This window comes from Papio anubis, chromosome 17, assembly GCF_008728515.1.
Source record: "Papio anubis isolate 15944 chromosome 17, Panubis1.0, whole genome shotgun sequence".
Taxonomy (NCBI): domain Eukaryota; kingdom Metazoa; phylum Chordata; class Mammalia; order Primates; family Cercopithecidae; genus Papio; species Papio anubis.
In genome coordinates this window covers 54,712,899-54,737,511 of record NC_044992.1, presented here as the reverse complement: position 1 = coordinate 54,737,511, position 24,613 = coordinate 54,712,899, and the positions used below count along the sequence as shown (strand labels likewise).

At 39.4% G+C, this 24,613-nt stretch overlaps 1 protein-coding gene across 9 annotated transcripts in view; it reads right to left on the bottom strand.

The window, feature by feature from the left end:
- TLK2 (tousled like kinase 2) overlaps nucleotides 1-24,613 on the bottom strand; it is a 143,884-nt gene that overhangs the window by 55,278 nt on the left and 63,993 nt on the right. For all 9 annotated transcript variants that reach the window (XM_017950834.3, XM_017950826.3, XM_017950827.2 and 6 more), the window contains 3 exons: nucleotides 11,077-11,172; nucleotides 9,710-9,802; nucleotides 3,344-3,454 (listed from right to left, as the gene is read on the bottom strand). In XM_017950834.3, coding sequence (XP_017806323.1) covers nucleotides 3,344-3,454; nucleotides 9,710-9,802; nucleotides 11,077-11,172 — 300 coding nt within the window. The remainder of the gene's footprint in view (nucleotides 1-3,343; nucleotides 3,455-9,709; nucleotides 9,803-11,076; nucleotides 11,173-24,613) is intronic.

The window sequence follows — 24,613 nt, the reverse complement described above, 5'->3', positions numbered from 1 at the left end:
TTCTAAGTACAAACTGTGGTAAAGAATTCAAAGGAAAAGAATAAAGTACTGTGAGAGATGATACCATGGGATAAATGTCCTTGAGATGCCCTATTTTCAACTGACAGGCAATTTATAGCTGCAGTTTTCCATGCCCAGAACACATTCTTCCTTTTCTTTATAGCTTTCTCCAATTAGTCTCCTGCCCTTGATTTATTTTAGTGAATTTCTTTTCTTTCTTTCTTCTTTTTTTTTTTTTTTTAAGAGACAGGGTCTCACTCTGTTGCCCAGGCTGGAGTGCAGCAGTGCAATCACAGCTTACTACAGCCTTCAACTCCTGGCTCCAGTGATCCTCCCACCTCAGCCTCCTGAGTAGCTAGGACTACAGGTGTGTGCCACCACACCCAACTAATTTTAGTGAATTCTTAGTAAGTGCACTGCTCACCTGAATAGGTTTCCTTATATATGTGAATGTATCTCATTCTCCCACCCTCATGTAGACTGTTACCCTCTGATGGCAGAACTGTGTCTTTTGTTTCTTAGATTCATGCAAACTGTTCTATTATGAGAAATTCATTCTCTTTTTTATTACTAAGTAGTATTCCACTGTATGACCATATCATAATTCGTATATACAGTCACTTGTTAAGAGACACCTAGGATGTTTCCGCTTTTTGGCTATGAATAAAATTGCCATGAATATTCTCATACAAGTACTTTTATGGACATTTGCTTTCTTCTGTTTTTAAAAATAAAGATGGTCTCACTGTGCTGCCCAGGCTAGTCTCAAACTCCTGGGTTCAAGTGAACCTCGTGCCTGAGCCTCCCAAAGTGCTGGGATTACAGATGTAAGTCACCATGCCTGGCCAACATTTACTTTCATTTGTCTTGGGTAAATGCCAGGAGAGGAACTGCTGGATCACAGGATTTAGTGCATATTTATCTCAAATAGAAAAACTGTCCAAAAACCTTCTGAAGTGGCTGTAATATTTTACATTTCTACTGGTGTAAGAAATCAGGCTGTCCCCTATCTTCACCAACCCTTGGATCTGTCAGGTTTTTTTAACTTCTAGTCATTCTACTGAGTATGTAGTACTATCTCACACTAGTTTTACCTTGAATTTTCCTGATGGATAATGCCATTGAGCATGTTTTCATGCTTGCCATTTGCATATTTTTATATACTCTTTTTTTTTGTAAACTATCTGCTCAAGTCTCCTGCTCATGTTTAATGAGTTGCCTTTTTATGATTAAGTTATAAGAGATTTTATGTATTCAAATTCTACGAAAGATAATATTGCACTCTATGATTGCATTTTCATTTGTGTGGTTTTTTTTGGCTTGTTTTTGTTTTGAGATGGTCTCAGTCTACCACCTAGGCTGGAGTGAAATGGCATGATCTCAGGCTCACTGCAATCTCTGATTTCAAGTTCAAGTGATTCTCGTGTCTCAGCCTCCAGAGTAGCTAAGATTACAGGCGCACGCCACCACACCCGCCCACTTTTTGTATTTTTAGTAGAGACGGGGTTTCATTCACCATGTTGGCCAGGCTGGTCTCAAACTCTTGACCTCAAGTGATCCGCCCTCATTGGCCTCCCAAAGTGCTGGGATTACAGGCATGAGCCACCACACCCTGCCCATTTATGCTTCTTTATATTGCATCACGGTGTAGCACATACTCAATAAACATTCCCTACTTAGAAAGTCAATAAGTAGGTACTACAATTTCAGCTCTTTTGGAAACAAATTTAAATTTTGTTATGTACTACTCCTAGCAAATAGAAAGTTCTGAAGGCCAGGCGTGGTGGCTCACGCCTGTAATTCCAGCACTTTGGGAGGCCGAGGCGGGTGGATCACGAGGTCAGGAGATCGAGACCATCCTGGCTAACACGGTGAAACCCCATCTCTACTAAAAATGCAAAAAAATTAGCCGGGCGTGGCAGCGGGCGCCTGTAGTCCCAGCTACTTGGGAGGCTGAGGCAGGAGAATGATGTGAACCCGGGAGGCCGAGCTTGCAGTGAGCCGAGATCGTGCCACTGCACTCCAGCCTGGGCGACTGAGCGAGACTCCGTCTCAAAAAAAAAAAAAAAAAAAAAAAAAAAGAAAGTTCTGTTTTCCTGTGAGAACTCAGAGACAGCATTATGTTTACTTTTTGTAGTATGCTATTTAGAGTTTAGTACAACTGGCTGAATCTATGCTGATTTCCAGAAGTATTCTAAAACTTCAAAGAAATTATCTGGATTAGCATATATTTTATTTTTTCTCACTCTCAGAAAAAATTTTAAAAAGTGATTTCTCTTCTATAAAGTTGATTAATGAGTCAAAGAATGAAACAAAATTTTCCCCAGTATCTTCGGCCTCAATAAAATAATCCATTCACTTTTACTGAGACAGTGTTTACTGTCTTTTTAACAACATTCCAAAGATTTCAGGAAAATAAATCCCCAGTACATCTCAAACCTCTAGTTTGTTCTTGTAATATTGTCATTAGGAAGTATAGCCTTCTTAAAACTTCTAAGAAATAGGCCGGCACAGAGATGAGCGCCTGTAAACAGAGCAGTCTGGGAGGCCGAGACAGGCGGATCACTTGAGGTGAGGAATTCAAAACCAGCCTGGCCAACATGGCGAAACCCTGTATAAAAATACAAAAATTGGCCAGGCATGGTGGCGCATGCCTGTAAACCCAGCTACTCAGGAGGCTGAGGCAGGAGAATCGCTTGAACCCAGGAGGCAACGGCTACAGTGGGCTGAGATCATGCTACTGTACTCCAGCCTGGATGAGACTCAGTCTCAAAAAAAAAAACCAAAAAACAAAAAACAAAAAAAACTTCTAATAGTTACTAATAACTACTAACAGAGATAAGTGACAACTAACCAATGAATATAATAAAGGGGACATCAGCCAATTAAGTAATCATATACAAGTATATGACAACTTTAATTTTTTAATGCACAAAGCATTTAATTATCACATTATTATATACATAAGTTACTCTAAATGCCATCTCTGAAACAAAAATGCAACTATTGTTAATGATTCTAATAGTAATAGGATACTCACATCAATTGATAGAATGAATATAAGAATTTAGGAGAGCAATACCCCAAATAAACTCAACTAGGACAAGCTGTCCCTGTTCAATATCACACTCAAAGCAATGCACAGCAACAAAGCATATCCCAAATTAACACTCTGGATGCTTGGTCTGGTGTCCATGCAAGGAAAAAATTCTAATTGTCAAATCATGTTCCTAAAAAGCTCTACTTTTAAATATTTTCATCTCAAGTAAGGAATAAAAAGCCACACAATGACACACATTGAGTATCTTGGGATACAGAGTTTAGGCCAACATTATTCACTGACCTTTTCTATAAGGAGTTTCTTGCTCATTGTCACACATCTATTTAATCGTTCCTTGTATTTCTCTAGCATCTTTTGCTGTTCATCAATCTGCCGTCTCAAATCACAGTTGGCCTTCAATGAGAAAAAAAATTTTAATTAGCTCCAAGAAAGAAGATTAACAGAAAAGCGGTTTCTAGGGAGAGAAAAAAAAATCATTTCTATACGTTGTTCTATCAAAAGCAAAATTAAAGTTCAAACAGGTAAGAAGTAACTATGTCTTAGAAAAAGTAAATAATTCATTCCTTTATTCTCTCATAATATATCATCTATTTGTAAATGATAAATTGAATAACTAAGTTCAGCATGTTTTTCTACCGATCATATTTTGCTCCTGCCAATAACCAGTTACAGCTAATCTTGTAATCACAAACACCTAAGCGATCACAAAATAATAATTTAAAAAATGTTAAGGCTGGGAATAATGGCTCACGCGTGCAATCCTAGCACTTTGGGAGGCTGAGGCGGGCAGATGACTCGAGGTCAAGAGTTCAAGATGAGCCTGGCCTACATGGTCAAACCCCATCTCTAATAAAAATTTAAAAATCAGCCAGGCATGGTGGCAGGAGCCTGTAATTCCAGCTACTTGGGAGGCTGAGGCGGGAGAATCACTTGAACCCAAAGGCGACGGCTGCAGTGAGCCGAGATTGCACCACTGCACTCCAGCCTAGGTGACAGAATAAGACTCTTATCTCGAAAAAAAAAAAAAAAACTAAACTACAATGAATGTTTAAAATACAAAGAGTGATTAAGCACGTACAAAAAAATTACTGAATTTTATGTTTGCTTTGTTCTTTTTCTAGTCTTATTTAAGAAATATAAATTTGCATAAATGCTCCTCACCAGAGAAGCTAGGCACACCCATGCCCACAAAAGACAGAACAAACAAACAAGGTCCTGATTCAAGAATGCCAGAATGTAAATACACAGCTAATTTAGCTGTGGTCAGAAGCCTACAGTGTGGACTAAAAACTTAAAGTCTCCTGCAATAACAGAGAAGGAAAGAACCACTAACCCAAGGACGAATTTGACTTGTAAGTCCTGAATTTATTCCTTTTGTGTTAAAAAAAAAAAAAAAAAAGATCTCAGCTCTTCTAGCAAATAATATTACCTCATAAAAACTCACTTAAATTATGAAAAAGAAAACCCTGTTATGTGTTTCTAAAATAAAAGCACAAACAGAAGATATTACACGATACTCAATTTTTGAGACTTTGTAGCTTCATTAAAATGTTTTATCATTTTTTCTTTTGTATAATATAGCTTCATTTTAAAAGTAACCCATGGGAAACAGCTTCTGTCGCCAAATGTTTCTCCTCTCCTTATCAGCATAATTTCTTCCTGTTACTTTTTGTACAGAACCATATTATCAAAGGCAGAGTGTAACTACATTTGGGTAAGTGTGATTACCAAATTCATACTAAGAAATCTACAAAGCAAAGATCATTTAATGTTTATGGAAAACCCAGTCTATTAATAAGGTGAGTGTTCCCTTGAAATCTATAATCAAATGTATGAAATCAGTCAACCTCCTGGCAGTTACTTAAAATTTTAAGAATTCTAAGTTTTTGTGGCTTCTGACACTAATGTCTTCAAGGAGTTCATGTTTAAAGTAACAGCTGGCTGGGCGCGGTGGCTCAAGCCTGTAATCCCAGCACTTTGGGAGACCGAGACGGGTGGATCACGAGGTCAGGAGATCGAGACCATCCTGGCTAACACGGTGAAACCCCGTCTCTACTAAAAAACACAAAAACACTAGCCGGGCGAGGTGGCGGGCGCCTGTAGTCCCAGCTACTCGGGAGGCTGAGGCAGGAGAACGGCGTAAACCCGGGAGGCGGAGCTTGCAGTGAGCTGAGATCCAGCCACTGCACTCCAGCCTGGGCGACAGAGTGAGACTCCGTCTCAAAAAAAGAAAAAAAAAAAGTAACAGCTGGTGGCTGGCACGCATGGCTCATGCCTATAATCCCAGCACTCTGGGAGGCCAAGGCAGGAGCATTGCTTGAGCCCAGGAGTTCAGCCTTGGCAACATGGCAAAACGCTATCTCTATAAAATTTTGAAAATTAGCCATGTGTGGTGGCAAATGCCTCTGATGTCAGCTATTCGGGAGGCTGAGGATTGCTTGAGCCTGGGAGGTCGAGGCTGCAGTAAGCTGTGATTGCACCACAGCACTCCAGCCTGGGAGACAGAGCAAGACCGTTTCCTCTTTTTTTAAATTAAAAAAAAAAAAAAAAAAAGCAGCTGGCTAGTAGCCCCCAATGCAGCCATACCCAACATCTTACTAAAATGGCAAAATTCAGTGACTGACGTCTGAAAGAATATACAAGACATGTAGTCTTTCCTCGACTGTCGATTCTCTAGATCTTCTAGAAGCACAAGTTCTAATCAACCTAAAAACAACACAGCTGCCCTCTGTGTCTTCCTTTTTTATTTACCTACTCCTTTAATACTGCTCTACATACAAATAAAGACTGCAACTGTCTGAAGACGATGGAGTAGAAGGGGCAGTGGTGAGTGAAGGAAACATATTGCTTCTTAGAAAACATAAGCAAACTTTTTTTAAAACGCCTAAAGCAGTACCCACGTTAGGATTCAAGTTTTTCTCATACTCTGTCATCTCAATCTTAAAGAGTTAGATGATGGAGAAAGGCACACCCACAATTCTTTCTCAGTCCAGCAGAGCTTCTCTGTACAAAACCCTGACAGATACTGGAATCTGGCAAAGAGCTTTTTACACCCACAAACCATTTCATTATAAATCTTCGATGGCAATTCAACCAGCACCCAAATGAATAAAAACAGGAATAAGAGCAACTCCACGCAAGTATACATATCCGAACAATGAAAAACAGAACACAGTGCTGAGACTACGTGTCGGTCTTCTCATTCAAAGATGGAGAAAAAGAAATAAAAATAACAATAGTAAATAAAAACAACAAAAAAATTAGGCCCAAGGAATACAGAAAATCAGCTTGAAAACACCCATAGAAATCAAAAGAACATTTTAGAATTCTTGTCATATTTCATAAAATGCAAAAAGACATGATATCTAGGAAATAAGAACCAAAAACCCTAGAGAATATACAGGATGGGATAAGAAAGTATATTACATGAGGGGAAAAAAGCAGGGAAATTTAAAATGTAAATAGGCCTGGCACAGTGGTTCACGTCTGTTATCCCAGCACTTTGGGAGGCCAAGGCAGGAGGACTGCTTGAGCCCAAGAGTTCAAGACCAGCCTGGGCAACATAGTGAGACCCTGTTCCTACAAAAAATAAAAAAATTAGCCAAGCACAGTGGCACGTGCCTGTAGTCCCAGCTATTCAGGAGGCTGAAGTGAGAGGACTGCTTGAGCCTGGGAGATGAAGGCTGCAGTGAGCCGTGACAGTGCCACTGCACTCCAGCTTGGGCGACAGCAACACACTGTCTCAAAAAATAAAAATATAAACAATAAAATCAAAATTCACATGAGCTGCAGTAAATGCCAGAAATATACAGAAGACAGTGTTTAATGAGATTCAGAAGTAAGAGGCAATCACATTAAAATGAGACATAACATGTTAGAAATAAAGGAGAGAAATCAGAGATTCAAGCTAAGAGCCAAGAAGAAACCAATATGAAGAGGGATAAAAGCATAGTTAGACATAATCACGCATTTTCCAAATAAAAATATATAAACCCACATATAGATACACCCTGGGGTAATATTTAACAAATTATGGTGTTTCCTGCTTTGGTCATGAACTTCTCTGAAATACTAAATGCTTGAAAAACTGAAGGAGAGACAGAGAGAGAGAATGTGTGTATTATATTTGAGAGGCAGAATGAACAAAACAAAGGGTTATGATACAAAAATCCTGCACACAGTGTTGTCTTTTCATGGGAGGGCAAAAGAGAGAATTCTCAGGTCTGCAAGGCACAGAAAATTTAACACTGACAAATCCTTGCTGAAAAATAATCACTTAAAAATGTATCACCATCAACAGATAAAACAAAAACTATAAATTAAAAAAAAACTGTTGATAAGCTTTGAAATCAGTTGAAGAAACAAGTCTAACAATGACTACAAATTTGGTAATAAAGCTGTCTCTGCCTATACTCTAGACATAAGAACTTAGTATCATATAAAGTAGCAAAAATGATAATTCAATAATAATAATATAAGCCGAGCGCAGTGACTCACACCTGTAATCCCAGCACTTTGGCAGGACAAGGCGGGCCGATCACTGCAGGTCAGGAGTTTGAGACCAGCGTGGCCAACATGGCAAAAACCCATCTCTATTAAAAATACAAAAACAAGCCAGGCATTGTGGTGCATGCCTGTAATCCCAGCTACTTGGGAGGCTGAGGTAGGAGAATCACTTGAACCTACAAGGCAGAGGTTGCAGTGAGCCAAGATCATGCCACTACACTCTAGCATGGGTGAAAAAGTGAGACTCTGTCTCAAAAAATAAATTAACTAACAATAATATAAACAGCCAAATGCAGTGGCACATGCCTATAGTCCCAGCTACCTGGGAGGCTGAGGTGGGAGGATCACTTCAGGTGGGGATTGGGGAGGGCACAGCTTGCAAGACTGTGCCACTGCACTCCGGCCTGGGTGACAGAGTGAGACCCTGTCTCAAAATAAATATATAAAATTAATAATAATATAAACACACTAGACTTTACTAATAAAGGCCAGACTTAGTTTAGTTATGTGCTGAATTCCAGGTTTTATATAAAAAGGAGTCAAACTACACTATTTTACCCTACGTTTTTATTAATTACAGAAATATAATACAAGTAAAAAAATTTTGGAGGTCAGATCATCATGAGTACAATGACTTTTATTATCTTTATTATTAAACATATACCTTTATTCAAACAAAATTGTACCCGAAGCCTAATAAGAAAGACTGACAAAGGCAAGGCCGCGGATCCCCACCTCGCTGTGTCACGGTAGCCCTGGAGGTTTCAGGACCCTCAAGAGGCAGATTAACTACCACATTAGCACAAATATGTTTAATAATAAAGATTATTTATGTAATGTATATATTACATATGTATATGTATACATATACATATTATTTATGTAATACATTATGTAACGTATTACATAAAAGATTATGTAATGTATACATATACATATGTAATATATACATATATACACACATATGTAATATACACATATATACGTATCTCTCTCTCTCTCTCTCTCTCTACTTCAAACAGCTCAAAAAAATTACTGAAAAAAAAATGTACCAAATATTTAATCCCAATTAATGGAATTATGAGTGACATATTTTTCTGTATTTGGTAAAGAGCATGTATAATCTTTTTTTTTTTTTTTTTTTTTTTTTGAGGCAGGGTGTTGCTCTGTTGTCCAGGCTGGAGAGCAGCGGCATGATCTTGGCTCACTGCAGCCTAGAGTTCCTGGGCTCAAGCATCTTCCCACCTCAGGCTCCCAGTAGCTGGGACCACAGGCACACCACCATGCCTGGCAAATTTTGTATTCTTTTGTAGAAATGAGGTCTTGCTGTGTCGTGCAGGCTGGTCTCAAACCCCTGGTGGCAAGCAATCCTACTGCCTCAGCCTCCCAAAGTGGCAGGTATGAGCCACCATGCCCGGTCCTTTTTCTTATTTTTTTCTTGAGACAAAGTATCACTCTGTCGCCCAGGCTGGAATGCAGTGGCGCAATCTTGGATCACTGCAACCTCCACCTCCCAGGCTCAAGTGATTCTCCTGCCTCGGCCTCCCAAGTAGCCGGGACTACAGCCGCTTGCCACCATACCAGGATAATGTTTTATATTTTTTAGCAGAGACAGGGTTTCTTTCCACCACGTTGGCCAGGCTGATCTCAAACTCTTGACCTCAAGTGATCCACCTGCCTCGGCCTCCCAAAGTGTTGGGATTACAGGTGTGAACCACCATGTCCAGCCCTTTTTACTTTTTTAAAAGTATGAGCCAAAAGGCAAAATGGGCTAAAAAGTCCTTTTGAAATAACTTATAAAATTCAACAATATTTAAAAAACTTCACTGGAATGGGAAAACAACACTTTATACTTATTCCCACGGTTCCAGATGATATATAACACTCCACATATCTATTTCTCCAGTATAAATTCAATCATTAAATATACTACAGTATAAGATTTCCAATTTAAAGGTAGTGTTTAGAATGTAGGAACCGGGTTCCTACTCGGATTCCCTCAATTAAAGAAAAATATCCAAATGTTCATTATTTCATTTTGTTATTTGGCTATAGTAACTACTACTATGATATGTACATAATACAAATATACATAACAAATGGTGCTTGCTATAAAATCTCTTACCACATTTTAATACTTACTCTTAATAAATCATCTATTCTTCCCTCCTTCTTCTCTAAGTCAGAATTCTTACTGTTTTCTAGTGCAGATATTTTTTCTATTGTGAGGTCGGACTACAGAGACAAAGGTAAAACAAATTTAGGATTAGTCTCAACATGTTATATGTCATCACACTCTTCTCATTACCTTTCTTGGAGGGGTGCAAAAAAAGCACTTGCTCACACAAATGGCCTAGAATCACATGGCTCAAGAAATGAAATCTGCTTGTCTCATCTCATTCTTCAAGTCCTCTGCTGGGTTTCCTATGTCCCACTACACCTACACTTCAAACACATGTTAATTCTGGAATCAAATGTATGAATTCTCACTACTGTGCACCGAACAATGTAGAAACATGTTACTCTAGTAATGAAACTAACTTTGAATAGAAAAGGATCTCATAGGAGACTTGACCCAAATGTCTAAGGAACAAATGCGCCATCTGGTGGAAACACAGAGTAATCAGAAGGGAAGAGAAGAAGCTACCTGAGTGCTCAACTATCTAACTGAACTGTACAAGAGCTGGTGGTGACTTAGATAAAATTCAAATGTGCTCCAGGGAGTTGTATAGTTCTTGAGATTTAAGAAATTCTCCTAGATTGCCAACCATCCTGTCTTGAAGGTAATATATATAGTATCAAAAGAGGCTTCAAGAAAACTCAGTATACTCAAAACTACAAAATGGAAGCTATAGCCACCATCCTTTGCAGATATAATCCTCAAATGTTCAGAATACTCCCTAAATTAAAGAGTTTCTAACATAATTTAAGGAGTAAGCCATGTTGGTATCTCACATCTGAGAGAAGTTTAGCCAGGTAAAAATAAGTAAGCAGGAAAAGGAATACATTAACTACTTTCATAAATTAGGGAATTAACATTTATTGAAAACCTACTACAAGTACACTACTAAGAAACACTTTGTATACACTGTCTGAGATCATGAGAACCAACCACATTTTCACAGATGCTTTGTACTAAGAAAAACTGAGGCCCAGGACAGAATCTGAACTTAGGCCACAGCGCCAGAATCTGAACTGAGGCCTTCAAAGTGGAGGTACTTTTCTTCTGTGGAATACTGTAGGAAAAAAAAAAACAAAAAGTGTGCACTTTCCTTAACGCCATGCTTTAGCATAAGCATTTCTGCTACAATACACCAGAAGAGTAAAGAAAAGTTAAAGCATCTTCCAAAGGACTTTAAACACCCATAATGCAAGTTCTGAATATAATACACACAAATAATGAGGTGGTCAGAGAAGACAGAGAAGAATCACAGACTACACAGGTTAGCACTTATTCCTAACCTGTTATGCAGTTATGCCCCTCACTTGATTATCGATCACCAACCTACCTGGGTCTGTCTGTGCTGGATGGAGATCTGTTTTTGGGAGCTGCAGGAATGCTCTGTGTTGCCAGATCCTGTAGATGAGGGACTGTTTTGCTGAGCCTACAATAAAGGTGCATTACCAATTACAGGAAAGTTTGGCATCTTCTTCCACAAACACTTGTATTAATGCAAACAACTCCACAATTTATATCTCCACAATACAAACCCTTCTTATGAAAGTGAGAAGTCAGGGCCATGTGGCCAAGAAGAAAGTAAAACAATTCAAATATGAGACAAAGGGCTGGACATGGTAGTTTATACCAAGCTCCTGTAAACAGGTTTAAAGTATCAAATGCTTACAAATGAATTTTTAAAATACGAAAATTAGAAAAAAAAGTTATTCCTGTAATAACTTGACTTTTTCACTGTATTTTCATATGCTTTAGTCAGAAAAGGGGAGTGACGCATCCAGTGCACAGGGGATGCACATAAAGGACTGCAAACCACTATTCAGAATAGACTCCTAAACACAAACATTATCCATGAACACACAGCGGTCTAAAATCCAGGTTGATTTCTAATACTGTCACTTGCTGACTGGGTATTCTAAGGCATTTTAAATTTATATGGTTTAGGTTCCATAATATAATTAACCTATTCAGGTTAATTATATTATATCCTCAATAGTACCTTTTTTTTTTTTTGATACAGATTTAGCCAGGCGTGGTAGCCAGGCATGGTGGCGGGCACCTGTAGTCCCAGCTACTTGGGAGGCTGAGGCAGGAGAATGGCATGAACCTAGGAGGCGGAGCTTGCAGTGAGCCAAGATCGCACCACTGCACTCCAGCCTGGGTGACAGAGCAAGACTCTGTCCTGCAAGTGTAATTATTAGTTTCATTTTACAGATAAATAAAATAAAAATCAGAGATATTAAGGACCTATGTGGGTTCACAGAGCTAGTAGGTGGAGGAACCAGAATTGGGGGTTGTGTCCACAATAACTGCTCTCAATGACCACAGTAGACTGTTACCACCAGCCTGTGAGCAAACCAGCACTTCCTATACACAATTTCATTGAAGGCTCACAGCAGCCTTATCAGGCAGCATTATTAATGCCATTTTAATGTATCCATTCAATGACTATGTATTAAGTACTCCCTATGTCTATGTCTAAGCACTGTGCTAGGTGCTAGGTGCACATGGCCAAGAGAAACCATAGACCCAGTCCTTACTCTGCCTTAATGAAGCTTACAATCCAAAAGATTTACTAAACACTTAGCAAATATTTGTTGAAAGAAACTGTTGAACAAACAATCATATAATAAATACACAATCACAATTAGGATTAAGTGCTAAAAGAGCATGTAACAAGGCAGATAACCTAATCTAGAGGGTCAGGGATAAACCCTTTTTTAAAAAAGTTTATGATTTGAGGCTGAGCACAGTGGCTCATGCCTGTAATCCTAGCACTTTGGGAGGCCGAGGCAGGTGGATGACCTGAGGTCAGGAATTCAAGACCAGCCTGGCCAACATGGTGAAACACCATTTCTACTGGAAATACAAAAAATTAGCCGGGTGCAGTGGCATGTGGCTGTAATCCCAGCTACTCAGGAGGCTGAGGCAGGAGAATCGCTTGAACCTGGGAGGCGGACTTGCAGTGAGCCAAGACTGTGTAACTGCACTCCAGCCTGGGCAACAGAGCAAGACCTGTCTCAAAAAAAAAAAAAAAAAAAGTTTATGATTTGAGGCTGGGTGCAGTGGCTCAGGCCTATATTATAATGCACTAGGATACAAGCATTCTTTCCTTCAGTTATCATTTGATTGCTCTTACAATCCTCTCCTTTTACAATGTGTTTCTATACAAATGACTGCTTGAACTATATTTATAATAAGAGCCGATAAGAATCAAATGATTAGACCAGGTGTAGTGGCTCACGCCTGTAATGCCAGCACTTTGGGAGGCCGAGGTGGGCAGATCACGAAGTCAGGAGTTCAAGACCAGCCTGGCCAACATGGTGAAACCCCGTCTCTACTAAAACTACAAAAAAAAAAAAAAATCCAGGCATGGGGCCAGGCGCCTATAATTCTAGCTACTCGGGAGGCTGAGGCAGGAGAACTGTTTTAACCCTGGAGGCAGAGGTTGCAGTGGGGAGCTGGATCGCCCCACTCCACACCCCCCGGGAAAAAAAGAAAAAACTTTGTCTAAAAAAAAAAAAAAAAAAAAAAAAGAATCAAATGATTAAAAGACACTTCTACAGATTTCTAGATACATGGTATATTGGTTTAAATATGCTTATATCTGATTCTAAGTTTTCTTCCAGCAAACTGAGGGTGTTAGAAAGTGATTTAGTGAGATATTTCTAAATTAAAGCTCACATAGGGCCGGGTGCAGTGGCTCATGCCTGTAATCCTGTCACTTTGGGGGGCCAAGGCAGGCAGATCACGAGGTCAGGAGTTCAAGACCAGCCTGGCCAATATGATGAAACCTCGTCTCTACTAAAAATATAAAAAATTAGCTGGGTGTGGTGGTGCGCACCTGTAGTCCCAGCTACTTGGGAGGCTGAGGCAGGAGAATAGCTTGAACCCGGGAGGTGGAGGTTGCAGTGAGCTGAGATCACGCCACTGTACTCCAGCCTGGGTGACAGAGTGAGACTCCATCTCAAAATAAAAATAAAAAAGGCACACATATATATATATATATGGCCCAATGATAAGTAAAATGCAAAAGTTAACTGAGGAAGTAGGCAGTTACGAAGTTCAAAGTGTATGCACTTAACTTCCATGGAATACCATAAACAAAAAACAGTGTGCGCACTTTCCTTAACACCATGCTGCAGTATAAGCATTTCTGCTTCAATACACTAGAGGGTAAAGAAAAGCTCAAAAACTCAAAGCACCTTCCAAAGGACTTTAAATACCCATAATGCAAGTTCTGAATATAATACACAAAATGAGATACCATCAGAGACACAGAGAAGAGAAATCATAGGGATCCTCAGCGATCTCAGGGAATCATAGACTATCTAAGGTTAGCATTTATTCCTATGCAGCAAATATACCCCTCCATTGGTTATTAATCATCAGCCTACCTGGATCTGCCTGTGCTGGATAGAGATCTGCTTTTGGGAGTTGCAGGAATGGCTCTGTGTTGCCAGATCCCATAGAAGAGGAAGCTAAAAGGCCCTTCTACAGATTTCTTGATGTACGGTATATGGGTTTAAATATGCTTATTTCTGATTCTAAGTTTTCTTCTAGCAAACTGAGGGTGTTAGAAAGTGATTCAGTATGATGTTTCCAAATTAAAGCTTTCTGTAAAAATACACATATAAATAGCTCATTGATAAGTAAAAATGCAAAAGTTAACTGAGGAAGTAGGCAGTTAGGAAATTCCTCAGTTGGGAAGCAGAAAATCCTCATGAAAATGAAAACAGTGTTTTCAAAAGGTAAAAGGTACTACACAATATAAGGACCTCATGTGACAATGCTCAGATCAGTTAGAGAAAAAAATGCTGTAACTGATCATTCATTCAACATTAAATGTGATTCTCTGTGCCTGGTCCTATGTTAAAATCTAGAAATGCAAAACTGGAAAACAAAGAGACTATGTTACAAAAAAAAAAAAAATCCATGCCAACAACCTATATTAATCACTCTGATCCCTCATTCAGTTAAGCTAAATACATTTTCAAGACAACCCCAACAGCACAAAAGGAAAAATCCAAGATGAAAAAACAATGCCTAATCATAGAGTTAACAGATAATTCAATAAACAACTTTAAAAGTAAAGTATCAGTTTAGCACTTGATTTTCAACATTTTATAGTATAAAATGACAAACTGCTTTGGTTTGTTTCATAAACTGAAACTCTGCATTTAGATAACTGGATTAAAGGTTCTTAAGATTAAAAAAAGTAAAATAGGTTCAGAGAGGATCAAAAGGATACTGTAGCTACAAAAATTAAAAAGTAAAGAACATGAACAATCAAATTGACAAAATAAGATTATCAAAGTTTAAAAAATTTAATAGGTGAGTTAAATATCAAAATGGACACAGCTGAATACACAGCCAGTAACCTAAAAGACAATGTCAAGAAAATCTCCCAGAAGAGACTGGGAGCAGTGTCTCACGCCTGCAATCCCAGCACTTTGGGAGGCTGAGACGGGTGGATCACCTGAGGTCAGGAGTTCGAGACCAGCCTGGCCAACATAGTGAAACCCCATCTGTACTAAAAATATTTTTAAAAATTAGCTGGGTGTGGTGGAATGTGCCTGTAGTCCCAGCTACTCGGGAGGCTAAGGCAGGAGAATCGCTTGAACCCAGGTGGCAGAGATTGCAGTGAGCCAACATTGTGCCACTGCACTCCAGTCTGGGCGACAGGGTAAGACTCAATCTCAAAAAAAAAAAAATCTCCCAGAAGATAAAACAAAAGGTTAAATGGAGCACAAAAGAAAAGAAACGTGAATAGCACAGAGACCCTGAAACTACCTAATGGTTTTCTAGAGAAAAGAACAGAGGAAATGAAATAATCAAAGAAACAGTAAAATAAAATTTCTCTGAAATAAAAAACCCTTTTCATTATTTAAAAAAAAAAAAAAAAAACAAACTCAAAATAGGGAACTTTCTCAGCCCGGTGCACTGGTTCACTCACACCTATAATCCTAGCACTTTGAGAGGCCAAGGTAAGCTGATAGCTTGAGCTCAGGAGTTCCAGACCAGCCTGGCCAACATGGCAAACCCTGTCTCTACAAAATACATCAGGGCATGGTGTGGTGGTTCATGCCTGTAATCCCAGCATTCTGGGAGGTCAAGGCGGGTGGATCACTTGAGGTCAGGAGTTCAAGACCAGCCTGGCCAACATGGTGAAACTGTCTCTACTAAAGACACAAAAATTAGCCAGGCACAGTGGTGCGCGCCTGTAATCCCAGCTACTCAGAAGGCTGAGGCAGGAGAATTGCTTGAATCCGGGAGGCAGAGGTTGCACTGAGCCAAGATCCATGCCACTGCACTCCAGCCTCAGTGACAAAGGAAGAATTCGCTCAAAAAACAAACAAACAAACAAACAAAAAATCAGCTAGGTGTGGTGGCACACATCTGTAGTCTCAGCTATTTGGGGAGGCTGAAGTGGGAGGATGGCTTGAGCCCAAGTGGTTGAGGCTGTAGTGAGCCAAGATCAGGCCACTGCACTCCAACAGCCTGGGTGACAAAATGAGACCGTCTTTTAAAAAAAAAAAAAAAAAAGGAACTTTCTTCTTAACCTAAAAAATGACCACCTCTGAAAACCATACAGTAAACATGATACTTTTTTTTTTTTTTTTTTTGAGACAGATCTCACCCAGGCTGGAGTGCAGTGGCACAATCTTGGCTCACCGCAACCTCCGTCTCCTGGGTTCAAGCAATTCTCCTGCCTCAGCCTTCCGAATAACTGGGATTACAGGTGCGCACCACCACGCCTGGCTAATGAAATACTTATTTTTAAAGAACTCACATTTTCCCTTAAAATCATGAACAAGAAAGACAAGGATGTCCCAGCTAGCCACTTCTATTCAAAATTCTACTGAAGGTTCTAGTCAGGACAATCAGGCAAGAAAATTAAAAGCATCCAGATTGGAAATGATGTAATACTATATTCGCAGATGGCATGATTTTGTATATAAAAAGTCTTACCAAAAAAAATGATTAGAAATCATGAGTCCAGGCCAGGCATGGTGGCTCCCGCCTGTAATTCCAGCACTTTGGGAAGCTGAGGCAGGTGAATCACAAGGTCAGGAGTTCGAGACCAGCCTGGTCAACATGGTGAAACCCTGTCTCTACTAAAAATAAAAAAATTAGTTGAGCGTAGTGGCGGGTGCCTATAATCCCAGCTACTCGGGAGGCTGAGGCAAGAGAATCACTTGAACCCGGGAGGCAGAGGTTGCAGTGAGCCGAGATTGCACCACTGCACTCCAGCCTGGGCGAAAGAGCAAGACTCCATCATGATAGATCAACATACAAAAATCAATTGTATTTCTATACTCTAGCAATGAGCAATCTGAAAATAAAATTAAGAAAACTATTCCATTTGCGATAGCATAAAAAGAATAAATACTTAGGAATAATTTTAACAAAATAAATATAGGACTATATATTGCAAGTTGCAAAACATTGTTGAAAGAAATTAAAGCGTCCTAAATAAATAGATATTTTGTGTTAATGGATTGAAAGACTTAATACTGTTAAAAAGGCAATACTTCTCAAATTGATCTACAGATTCAACACAATTGCTATAAAATCCTATCTGGTTTATTTATAGAAACCGAAAGGCTGATCTTAAAAATCATAGGGAAATGCAACAGATCCCAAACAGCCAATACAATCTTGAAACCCAACAAAGTAGGAAGGCTCACACTTCCCAATTTCAAGACTTATTACAAAGCTACAGTTATTCAGACAGTGTGGTCCTGGCATAAAGACAGGTGATATGGTTTGGCTCTGTGTCCCCACCCAAATCTCATGTGGAATTGTACTCCTCATATGCCAGGGGGAAGGGTCTGGTGGGAGCTGATTGGATCACGAGGGCATATTTCCCCCTTGCTGTTCACATGATAGTGAGTGAGTTCTCACAAGATCTGATGGTTTACAAGTGCATAGCACTTTCCCCTTCACTCTTTCTCTCTTTCTTTCCTGAGAAGAAGGTGCTTGCTTCTCTTTCGCCTTCTCCCATTATAAGTTTCCTGAGGCCTCCCAGTCATGCTTCCTGTTAAGCCTGCAGAACTATGAGTTAATTAAACCTCATTTCTTCATAAATTACCCAGTCTCAGGTAGTTCTTTGTAGCAGTGTGAAAACGGGCTAATATAACAAACATATAGACGGAGTAGGATTTAGAGCCCAGAAATAAACGCCTTGCTGTGAGTCAGTTGATTTTTGAAAATGGTGCTGACAATTCAACGGTAAAAGCTGACAATGGTGCTGACAATTCAACGGTAAAAATTTTCCACAAATGGTGCTGGGACAATAGGATATCCACATGCAAAAAAAATGAAGTTGGAACTCCTTCCTCATACCACACAAAAAAATTAACACAAGATGGAAAAAAGACCTAAATATAAGAGCTAAAACTATAAAACACATAGAAGAAAATATAGGGCCGGGCGCGGTGGCTCAAGCCTGTAATCCCAGCACTTTGGGAGGCCGAGACGGGCGGATCATGAGGTCAGGAGATCGAGACCATCCTGGCTAATACGGTGAAACCCCGTCTCTACTAAAAAATACAAAAAACTAGCCGGGCGAAGTGGCGGGTGCCTGTAGTCCCAGCTACTCGGGAGGCTGAGGCAGGAGAATGGCGTGAACCCGAGAGGAGGAGCTTGCAGTGAGCTGAGATCCGGCCACTGCACTCCAGCCTGGGTGACAGAGCAAGACTCCGTCTCAAAAAAAAAAAAAAAAAAAGAAAATATAGGAGTAAATTTTCATGACTTTAGGTTAGGTGAAGCCTTGGCTACAACACTAAAAGCATAAGCAACAAAAGAAAAAAACAAATACATTGAAATTTTCTCAAAATTAAAAACTTCTGTGCTTCAAAGGACACCGTCAAGAAGTAAACTGACCACCCACAGAATAGAAAACATTTGCCAATTATATAGTTGACAAAGATCTAATATTCAGAATATATAAGGAATGCTTACAACTTAACAATAAAGGCAACACTATTTAAAAATAGGTAAAGGATTTGAATAGTGATCTCTCCAAAGAAGATGCACAAAAGCCCAATTAGCAAATGAAAAAATGCTCAACATCACCAGTTTTTTGGGGAATGCAAATCAAAACCACAATGAGATACCAATACACCCACTAGGATGGCTATAATGAAAAAGACAGACAATAGCAAGTACTGGCAAGGACATGGAGAAATTGGAATGTGCTGCTGCTCGGAATGTAAAATGGTGCAGCTGCTGTGGAAGACCCTGGCAGTTCCTCAAAAACAGTTACCATATGACCTGGCAATTTCACTCTTCAGCATAAATCCGAAAGAAATGAAAACGTATGTCTACACAAAGTCTTATATATGAATGTTCATAGTAACATCATTCGTAATAGCCAAGAAGTGGAAACAGCCTAAATATCCATCAACTGGTAAAAGGATAAGGCGGTGACCAACTGGCACCAAAAAAGAATGATTCTATTTACTGATGTACACCCAGGAAAATCCATGAAGCTATGATAATCAAAGAAGAGAAAGCTGTTTGTTACCATCTGGCACAGCTATCGAACAACTCTCTACTTTAAAAGTTAAAAAAAAAATTTAGAAGCCTCATTAGTAATTAAAAGGAAATACCTAAGCATTTAGCCTGTCTTTCTAGTAGAACTATATGTCAGTATAGAGCAACAGGCACAGATGATGAGAGGAAAGTTCTATTTTATAGATGTTAATAGATATGTTATAATGTTAATTTGGCTATCTAGCAAAATGTTAACATGTTTTTTAAAAATGCCTATTTATTTAGAGACAGGAGGTCAAGATTTCTGAACTGTATTTTAAAATACTTTGGCATAAAAAAAGCAAACTACCTTTTTAAAAAATCAAGTTGTGAAAAACATCTATATAACGTTAAAAGACACGAGTTTTAAGGAAACAACAGACTTGCCATTAAGGGAAAAAAAGATCCAGTAGACCCTGATGACTAGAACTGTTTCAATCTAAACTAATTCAATGTCTCTCTTCTCTTCAGTGAGTCCAATAAAATCATTTGGTTTTGCAATGCCCAACAATGAAACAATCATAATATTGTAAATGTTCCTTGTTTTCAAGTCTTAGAATAATTTACAAAGCAGAAAAGACTCCATTATAGTTAAAATAACAAACTAAATATCAAACACTTATACTGTAACAATAACTAAACAACCCAAAAAGAAAGAAAGACTGGGTGAAAGTTATGTTAAATTTGTCTTTCATAATGAGGAGTAAATAGATCTTACTTAAAGTTCATTAAATAAGGCCAGGCACAGTGGCTCAACCCTGTAATCCCCACACTTTGAGAGGCCAAGGCAGGAGGATGGTTCAAGACCAGCTTAGGCAACATAGTGAGACCCTGTCTCTACAAATAAATAAATAAGATTAAATAAGGAACATATTATTTGACATTAAAATGGTAATCATTACAAAATCCAAAACACGAACTGTTAACAGTAGTTATCTCTGAGGAATCCAAGGGAAGAATTTCACTCTTCTCCTTCTCCTCAATTTCTTGCAGGCTATGTACATGTTCTATTTTTATAATTTGGGAAATTATTTGCTTATGATTTTCCCTGACAACATTCTCACCAATAGAGGAGGAAATGACCTTTTTCTAATCCCTCTACATTTCCCTTCTTCCTGAATCTTTATGTATGTTGTAATGTCATAAGGTTACAAGTGAGAGAGGTCAGCTCAGGTATCTTATTCTCTAGTCTGATATATATTGTCTTTGTACAAACAGACAGTCTTCATACTGGGAGCTAGTGTGCTGGTATAGAATGAGCACTGGACTGTGAGTCCAAATACTAATTTTTTTTTTTTTTTTTGAGACTGAGTCTCACTTTGTCACCAGGCTGGAATGCAGCGGTACAATCTCTCGTAGCTACTGTGGTGCAATCTCTAGTTGCAGCTACCCTGGAAACTGAGGCAGGAGAATTGCTTGAGCCCAGGAGTTCCAAGGTTATAGTATGCTATAATGGTATGACTGCACCTGTGAATAGCCACTGCACCCCAGCCTGGGCAACATAGTGAGACCTCTCTCTTAAAAATAAAAACTCAAATTTCCTATGCTAAAACATAGAATTATGTAATAATTTTAAACATTTAAAAGATCAAATTCTTAATATTCTGCCACATGCTATTTTTATCAACACATATTTAGATATCTTTCATTAGTGTTTACACAGCTACCTCACTTCTTTTGTCAGCTGTATAGCATTCCACTGTACAAATGTATTACAATTCATTTAACCAGTCCCTCTATAAAGAATGCTTTTACGGCCGGGCGCGGTGGCTCAAGCCTGTAATCCCAGCACTTTGGGAGGCCGAGATGGGCGGATCAAACCCCGTCTCTACTAAAAAAAAATACAAAAAATTAGCTGGGCGAGGTGGTGGGCGCCTGTAGTACCAGCTACTCGGGAGGCTGAGGCAGGAGAATGGCGCATTAACGAGGGAGGGCGGTGCTTGCGTGAGCTGAGATCCAGCCACTGCACTCCAGCCTGGGCAACAGAGCGAGACTCCGTCTCAAAAAAAAAAAAAAAAAAAAAGAATGCTTTTACTAACTCATGCAACATATAATTACACTGAGTGCCTATTAGTGCAGGTCCTGTTCTGGGCATTGGAGATACAAAAGTGAACGAAGCAAAGTCCTTGACCTGATGGAGCTTACATTCCAGTGGGGGGAAGTCAGAAAAAAGTCTATCATAGTACGTCAGCTGGTGTAAGACTAAGGAGAAAAAACAGGGCCTAGGAGCTCAATAACAGGTGGGGCGGGCGGGGAGAAGTTGCTATTTTATAGTGTGGCCAGGGTAGGCCTCTCTAATAGGGTAAATATAAGCAGAAACCAGAAGGAACTGAGAGAACGGGGCATGCTGATAGATGGGTGAAGAATGTTAGGGCAAAGGCAACAGCCAACGCAAAGGCCCCGAGGTGAGAGCATCACTGAGAGACAGAGTATTTGAGAAAACAAGGTGGCTAGTGTGCATGGAATCTGATGAGAAAGGGAGATAGTAGTAAAACATGTCAGGGTAGAAGAAAACAAACCATGCAGGGCCATTTTAAGGACTTTTCGACAGGGGAGTGGCATAACTGGACTTATGTTTCAACACAATCACTCTGCTTTGCTGAGAACAGATTAAAAGAAAACAAAGGTTAAAGCAATGGGTCCAGTTATCTCAGTGGGAGACAATGGTTTAAGCTGGAGTGGCAGTAGTGAAGAGAATTAGAAGTGGTAAAATTCTGAATATAGGTTGAACGCAGTGGCTCATGTCTGTAATCCCAGCACTTTGCGAGGCCAAGGCGGGTGGATCACCTGAGAGTAGGAGTTCGAGACCAGCCTGGCCAACATGGCAAAACTCTGTCTCTACAAAAAATACAAAAATCAGCCAGGCATGGTAGCAGACACCTGTACTCCCAGCTACTTGGGAGGCTGAGGTGGGGAAATCGCTTGAGCCCAAGACGTGGAGGTTGTAATGAGCTGAGATTGCACCACTGCCCTCCAGCCAGCCAGAGTGAGACCCTGTCTCAAAAAAAAAAAAAAAAAAAAAAGAGAGAGACAGGGATGTTAAGAAGAAAATGAAGGTAGATAAACGAGTCTGAAGACAGAGCCCTGGAACACTCTAATGTTCAGGGATAGAGGATGTGAGGAAAAATCAAGAATGGAAGCCAAGTGAAGACCATATGCTTAGAGAAGAAAGAAGTGATCAACAGTCGCTGATGAATTACGTCAGATGAGTTCTGATGCGAAGGTCATATCCTCTGAAATACTGGAAAGGAAACGGCTTCCAGATTTTTTGCAATGACAAACAATACCTCAATAAATATCTTTGTGTAAATTTTATGGGAATGGAATTTCTGGACCCAAGGATATGTAAACTTAACATTGAGATACATTACCAAGTTGTCCACATGACTTCAACAATTTATAGACAGAATAAAACTGAATGTATATCTAAACTATCACCTACACCAAGAACTATCAAATTTATTAATCCTTGCCAATTTGCTAGGTCAAAAATGTTATCTTGTTTTATTTTGCACTTCTCTATGGCCAAAATTGAGCATTATTTCATGTTATTAGCCACTTGCCTTCTTTTCAAAAACAGTCTTTACCTACTTTTCTATGAATCTGCTTTCCTTTGCTGATTTACACTTGTATATTAATACTAACCCTTTTACTATTTTCTTTCCTTACACTACTAAGCTTATATGCTGGCTGGTACTGCTGAGAAGCAAAGAGAAACAGAACTGTACCAGAGCATTTAGACTTCTGGTTTTCATACTGTTTCCATGTTCCTTCTGCATACATGATCATTTTGTTACTTGTCTCTGCCACCTCTTTGCATGTGAGAACAATGTGGCTACAGCATCTGCTACCCCTCTGATAGCAGAGTGTGTCAGCTGATAGCAGTAGGAGGTCCTTCATGTGCATCCACCACAAGCCTGCATAACCATATTTTTTACAGAAGATGGAAAGGGGAACAAGTTCTTGCTGACCAAATCTTGTGTATTTAATTATGTGCTCACTACATGGTGGGCACTCAGTATTTGTGGAGTAAACAAAGGGAACTCCTCTCAAGTGAAAAAGAGGTCGTTTTATTGCCTTAAAAATGACCAAAAGATAAATAACTCCCTGATTATCCAAGGTTATTCCTGGAAAAGTAAGATCCAAGATAAAGATTTAACAAAGGCTGGGTGTGGTGGCTCACGCCTGTAATCCCAGCACTTTGGGAGGCTGAGGCAGATGGATCATCAGGTCAGGAGATCGAGAACATCCTGGCTAACATGGTGAAACCCCATCTCTACTAAAAATACAAAAAATCAGCTGGGCGTGCTGGCGGGTGCCTGTAGTCCCAGCTACTTAGGAGGCTGAGGCAGAAGAATGGCATGAACCCGGGAGGCAGAGCTTTCAGTGAGCCGAGATCATGCCACTGCACTCCAGCCTAGGTGACAGAGCCAGACTCTGTCTCAAAACAAAAAACAAAACAAAACAAAACAAAACAAAAAAAAAAAGATTTAACAAAAGTAAGTGTATGATAAACATTAACAATTTTGAAATGTGTGAATGACACATACATTCTCTAAAACAATACTATAGGGTACTGCATTCTCAAAGAAACTATTCCATACTGCTATCATTCCCTCTTACAATATTATATGGGTCAATTATCCCATTTTTAAAGTATGTATATTTCCTTCGTTTCCTGGGGATAGGACTATACTGTCTTCGCACAAGAAGTTTCCCCATTCCTTTGATGATTAAGATCAAAATACTTCTAATATTAAACACTGAAATAAAAGTGAGCTCTATATACATTTAAGTAAGATTAATAAAAACAAGTAAGATAATGATTTATCTGTTTATTCCAGTGGGTGATGAATAGCCAGAGCCTATCCCAGGCAGCTCAGGGTGCAAGCAGAAACCAGACCTGGACAGGAAGCCATTCTGTTGCACACACACACCCACACTCACTCAGACTGGGACTCTGTAGACACACCAATGAACCTAACGTGCACATCTCTGGGATACGGGAGGAAACCAGAGTGCCCTGAGAAAACCTCACGCAGACACAGGGAAAACATGCAAACTCCACATAGACAGTGGCATCAGCTAACAGTGTCTAATTAACACTATCACGAAACGATGTTGAATGAAATGATGTTATTCAAGGAATGTTGTATCTCTTTCTTAAGGTAAAGCTATCATAACTATCAGAGAACGTTCCAAATTATGCACAATAGCTTCCTATCTGGTTAACTGTTTTATTATTTGTATTTCCTTTCCTTACCCACCGTTTTCAGCACCTTTTTGAACACGGTGTAGTGTGGATTGAAGACTTATAGATACCACAGGGC